The 5,715-nt window shown below is 51.1% G+C and overlaps 1 protein-coding gene across 1 annotated transcript; it reads right to left on the reverse strand.

Moving 5' to 3' along the window:
* LOC138752434 (neurofilament medium polypeptide-like) lies at nt 1–4,790 on the reverse strand. Its single transcript, XM_069915285.1, has 4 exons — nt 3,744–4,790; nt 2,626–2,750; nt 1,339–1,811; nt 1–1,298 (listed from the first exon to the last, which is right to left on the reverse strand). Exons 1-4 carry the CDS (start codon nt 4,788–4,790, stop codon nt 418–420), a joined length of 2,526 nt encoding a protein of 841 aa, XP_069771386.1. The 3' UTR covers nt 1–417.
* Between the last annotated feature and the right edge of the window lie 925 nt (nt 4,791–5,715).

The following is a 5,715-nucleotide window of genomic DNA, read 5'->3' on the forward strand; positions in this document are numbered from 1 at the left end:
GTTAATAGCACTCGTGAGGTAACCATATATTAATTATTATGAGCAGTTTAAGGCTAAGGATTTTTTTTAAAAGTTTTGGCTCAGTTTATTCTTTGCATAATACATCTTTAGACTTTCTCAAAAGCGCCCCTCCAACAGTTCGAGAGAACCTCTCGGTCTTGTGTAGTGAATCACAATTCGGTGAAGACTTATTCCATGCATTTTGGTTCACGGTTGTGTTGTGATCTTTCTTAATTACCCGCACTGTGGAGGCACATGGTTAACTTGCATGCAGTTTCTTCTATTGCACAAAGGAAAAGTCAGGAAGTCTGGAGTCCCTCTTGGGAAAACCCATTCTGTTCGAGGCCTTGCAACCTATCACACCATGCATCTGTAGCCATCCGGCATCCTTCCGCCTCGCAAGGACCCGCTTATTCGCTATCCTTTTCTTGCTTTAGCACCGAGTGTGAGGTCTTCTCGACCGTCTTGGTGGACACTATGGTCTCTTGGACGACCTCTTCCACCTCCTCGACCGTCTGAGTCACGGTTGACAGATTTGGTTATCTCTTTGATGTGTTTTGTGGACCCGTCGCTCCCATCCACGATGGTGTGGATTGTCGTTGTCCCTGTCTTCTTGTGGAGAATTCCCAAGTCGATGTCGTTGTCTTTGGCAGGGCTCTTGACATCCTCGGTGGAAATTATATGGTTTTCTCCCTCCTTGCTGTCCGAGTCCCCTTTCTCCTCCGGCTCGCCATTGATGACAGTGCCTTCGTCTTTGGATTTGGCGTCGACCTTGGACTTGGCTTCGTCCTTGGCATCCTCCTTGGACTTGGCTTCGTCCTTGGCTTCCTCCTTGGACCTGGCTTCATCCTTGGCTTCCTCCTTGGACCTGGCTTCGTCCTTGGCTTCCTCCTTGGACCTGGCTTCGTCCTTGGCTTCCTCCTTGGACTTGGCTTCGTCTTTGGACTTGGCTTCGTCCTTGGCTTCCTCCTTGGACTTGGCTTCGACCTTGGCTTCCTCCTTGGACTTGGCTTCGTCCTTGGCTTTCTCCTTGGCTTCTTCTTTCTTCTCCTGGACGTCTTTTTGCTCTTCCTTCTGTGGCTTTTCCTCCCTCGGAGATACTTTATCTTCTTTCTCCTTCTCCACAGTCAACTTTTCTTCCACTTTTCCCTTGGACTCTTCCTGACTTCCGTTGACGGCGCCTCCAGTGCTCTCTCTATCCGACTCTTCACTGGCCTCTCCTTCCTCCTCCTCCTTCTGTTCCTCCTCTTTGCGTTCTTCCTTGACCTCGTCCTTTCCCGGCTGAGCCTTCGATTGTTCTACCTTTACACTTTCAACCTTTTCCTCCACAAACCCGACTTTCTTTCTCCTCTGCCTCATCCTTCGACTCGCCCTCCTCATCTTTCTTCTCATCCTCTCCACCAGCTTCCTCCTTTTCCTCCTCTTCCTCCACGCCTTCATCTTCCTCTTCCTTGGCTTCCGACTCCTCCTCGGCCTTCCTCTCGGGTTCTGCCTGAACTCCTGCCTTGACCGTGGACACGATGGTCTTCTCCACCACCTTCTCGGCTTCTTCCTCGCCCTCTGGGCTGCCTATAGTCGCAGCCTCCTCCACCGCCTCGGCCAAGTCAAGGTCCCCCATGTCCGCTTTCTCGTCTTCCACTTTCGTTTCTTCGATGATCTCTTCCACGAACTTATGCTGGACTTTCACTTTGGGTACTTCTTTCGTTTTATACACTTTAACGGGAGGCGAGGGCGTGGACGGGGATCTGTAGGGGATGGAAGGGCCAGTTCCAGAGAAGGTATACCTCGATTCCTCGCCCTCCAGGAGTTTTCTACGGAGAGAGGTCGAATGTGGATTAGCATGGGAGTGGGAACGCACAAGAGCACCCTTAGGCATGGCAAAGCAACCTATTTTAACAGTGCAAAAAATAAAACACACACACACACAGAAATGCTGGAGGAACTCAGCCGGTCTCGCAGCGTCCATAGGAGGTAAAACTATATTACCGATGTTTCGGGCCTGAGCCCTTCAAGGTAGGACGCTGCGAGATCCGCCAAGTTCCTCCTCCAACGAGCCTGCAGACTTCCGTGTTTCACATTTCAAATTGCTGTCCATGTAGAGTTTTGTGGGAATTTCTATGTAATTCTACAAAAGCCAAAAAGATTTAGCGCCGCCACGTTGTGGGCGCTTCTCGCTGTTTTGAAGAGTAGAAGTAAGTTTATACCCGGGACCGGGGTTTAAGGCAAAGATGGGAGTGAGGAGACAAAGACATTAACCAGGAAAGTCACGGCAAGGAAATCCCCCGATTGTTGAGTCTCTCCCTTCTGTCTACCCCCCCCCCCCCCCCTCTCCGCGTACCCCCTGACTCCTCCTCCCTCTTCCTTTCCTTTCTCTTTCGCTCAATTCGACCTCTTCGCTTTCTTAACTTGGGCCTCGCTCAACCAGAAGTCACAACGCCCATCTTTTTAGTCCAAAGACGAAGTTTGTACAAGAGATACCACGCGCAATACTTTGAGGACGGAAGGGAGTCTTTGCTGTTCCGGAATCATTGCAAGATTCTGCTCGAATTCCTCTTTAAAAGACAAGCCCTTTCACCCCTCTCTACCCTCTACCGCGTCAACGAATTGCCTTTGTCATCTCCATACCTGTAGGCAGCGATTTCGATGTCGAGGGCCATTTTAACATTGAGCAGGTCCTGATATTCCCTCAAGTGACGAGCCATTTCCCATTTTGTACCCCGGAGTTCGTTCTCCAGTTGTTGGACCGTTTCCTGGATTTGACAGACACAACATACGACACACAGACAATTCAAAGGCACTCGTTAGCGGTAGACAGGAAAGCACCCTCACCCACCTTAAAAGGGCAATGGTAGGACGATGACAGAGAGAGAGAGAGAGAGAAAGAAAGAGAGAGAGAAAGAGAAAGAGAGAGAAAGAGAGAGAGAGAAAGAGAGAGAGAGAGAAAGAGAGAGAGAGAGAAAGAGAGAGAGAGAGAAAGAGAGAGAGAGAGAAAGAGAGAGAGAGAGAAAGAGAGAGAGAGAAAGAGAGAGAGGGAGAGTGTGTGTCTCCGGGCCAATATTCAAGGGGAGTGATGATTTTATTTAAATTGGGAGGAGACTATCCTCAAGGACCCCCACCACCCAGGCTATCTGGTACCATCGGGAAGGAGCCTGAAGACGAGCTCTCATCGGCACAAGGTCAGCGACTCGCCCCCCCCCCCACCCCATCAGATTTCTGAATGAACAATGAACCCCAGACACTACTTCACTTCGACATTTTTCTTTTTCTTGGACTATTTTGTTCGGTGATTTATGTGGATATTTGCACCGTGAAGCTGCCACAAAGCAACGAATTTCGTGACATGATTATAATAAATTCTGATGGGAAGTTCCGAAGGGTGTGGCTCTCAACCCTTTTTACCTCCCCCCCCCCCCCCACCCAGTCACATACCACTTTAAGTAATCCCTTACTAACCACAGAGCACTTATGCCATAGGATCTGTTCTTACTGCTATGCAGCAATGGGAAATGGGGGTAAAATGTGTGCCCAGGGACTCGACTGCATTTCAAATCCATCCAGCACACAAAAATAAACGACAGCTGAAACAATTCAATTGTGAATTAACTCGATTGAGAATACCACAGAATGATCAGTACATCCAAGGCAGAATTACTACTCGAGGGGCAGTATTGCCCAGAAGAGGGGTCAGCGATCTGGGGAGCAGGTGGTCTGCAGTGTTCTGCAGTATTTGGTGCAGTGCCTACCTGGTAATTTGCCACATCTGCATTGTGCCTGTCCTCGATGTCGGTGAGTTGCCTCTCCAGCGACTCTTTGGTGCTCCTCACCGACTCCAACTCGATGCTCTTCGATTGAAGTTGGCGTCGGTACTCGCCGATCTCCTCCCGGGCGGCCCGGATAGCGTCCTTGTTCATCTCCGCCGCCTCGTTGAGTTTGACGTAGCGGCACTTGAACCACTCCTCGGCTTGCTGCATGTTCTTGGCCGAGTGGCCCTCAAGTTGCGAGCGGATCTCCTTTAAGGCCGAGGTGATATCGGTCTTGAGGAAGTCCTTCTTCTCCACCGTGACTTGGGAGGCTTGGATCTGGGCGAAGAGGTCGGCCACCTCTTCTTCGTGGTTGTTCCGGAGGAACGCCACCTCGTCCTGCAGGGACTGCGCCTTCTTCTCCATCTCCAGCTTCACCAGCATCGAGTCTTCCGTCTCCTTCTTCAGCATGCGGATGGTGGCTTCGGTCTCGTCTCTCAGGCGCGCCTCCTCGTCAAAGCGGTCCTTCAGGCGTTGAAAGTCATCGTCCAAGTGCGCGGTGTCCAGTTGGATCTGAGCTTTCTCGCTGTTCACCTGCTCGATGAGGGTCCTCAGTTCTCTGATCTCCTGATCGTACACATCGCCGAGCTGCCCGTGGGACACCTGCTTCTGCCTGTGAGCTTGGATCTCGGCTTCCAGCTCCTTATTCTGCTGCTCCAGGTAGTGCACTTTGTCAATGTACCCGGCGAACCGGTCGTTGAGCCCTTGCAAGAGTTCTTTCTCATTGCTGCGGGTGGTTTTGTAATCTCCGTTAAAAGCGCTGCCCTGGCTGAAGTCAAGGCTGTCGGAGGAGCTGTAAGCTCGGGGAGCTTGAACGCTGGCCACTCGCCGGTAGGACGAAGAGGACGCCGCCGGGTTCGAGCTGACCCGGGACCAAGCCTGCGTCCGGAAGCCACTGGATGGAGAGGCACTGGCCCGGCTACTGAAGCTCCTGCTTTCCACTCTCCTGTAGGAGGGAGAGACGCCGACCGATTCCAGGATGTAGCTCATCTTGAGAAGAGACTGCGAGTAGAGATGTTCACAGTGAAGACTTTGTCGGAGGGCGCCGCCCTTTATATAGCCGCGGCATTATCGCTAACAAGGCAAGAACATGGCGCGTTGGATGCTCATTGATCTGCCGAGGGTCGGAGGGGGGAGGAGGCAACTTTCTCTGCCTCCCCTGAGGACTGGTTCACGTGCCTTGGGCGGATGCCAAACGAGTACGGCAGCTCTCCTGCTTTCGCTTGCCCACTGTAAAATCTCAAATAAGCTTGAATTAATAAGGACACCGAATTAATTTTGAGTCATCCGGACCGATCTCTCGCACCAGGAAACAGGGCTCGTCGATGCTTAATCCTGTTTAAGGTAAGCGATGTAAATGAGATTCCCAGACCATTATAAATCCCCGCACTGCAAACAGGTTGGATCCTGTAAATAACCCCGGGTAGAGCCGTTGAAGGCGATGATGGGAAGTGGAATCTTATATTATTTAGAAAATCAAGTTGGGTCGATTTATGTTAACTGATTAAAAGGGAGAATAATTTGTGTGAATGTCAGATTGATAATGAAAAGCCGGCTGGGCTTTGAGACGCAATTGGGTGTCAGACAGTTCTCACAGCTTTGTTACTGGCCTAACCGGGGAGCTGGGAATAAAATCCAAAAGGATCTGGGTTCATGGGGAAAGAAAGGCGTTGTCACGGGGCGTGCTTTATTGAATTTCATTCTAAGTGTGCGGGTAAGTGGGGAGTAGGAAAATGTCCCCGGAGAGGGATTAACCTCCCAATTCTTGTTTACCCCACTTTCCCCCCCCCCACCCCGAAACACACCCAAACCCATCCACACATACACTCGCCCAAAATGTTAAGGGTTACAAACGGCGGTGAGGGTCTTGTCCCAGGGATGGGGGTGGATGAGGGAACGGGGTGGAAGGTGAGGT

This window comes from Narcine bancroftii, chromosome 2, assembly GCF_036971445.1.
Source record: "Narcine bancroftii isolate sNarBan1 chromosome 2, sNarBan1.hap1, whole genome shotgun sequence".
NCBI lineage: Eukaryota > Metazoa > Chordata > Chondrichthyes > Torpediniformes > Narcinidae > Narcine > Narcine bancroftii.

Excerpts from the sequence above, each read along its gene's own strand:
- LOC138752434 (XM_069915285.1), bottom strand. The coding sequence starts at position 4,790 with ATGAGCTACATCCTGGAATCGGTCGGCGTCTCTCCCTCCTACAGGAGA. Across the intron at positions 1,812-2,625 it reads ATCGAAATCGCTGCCTACAG|AAAACTCCTGGAGGGCGAGG; the intron begins GTATGGAGATGA and ends CTCTCTCCGTAG. Across the intron at positions 1,299-1,338 it reads TGAGGCAGAGGAGAAAGAAA|AACAATCGAAGGCTCAGCCG; the intron begins GTCGGGTTTGTG and ends GTGTAAAGGTAG.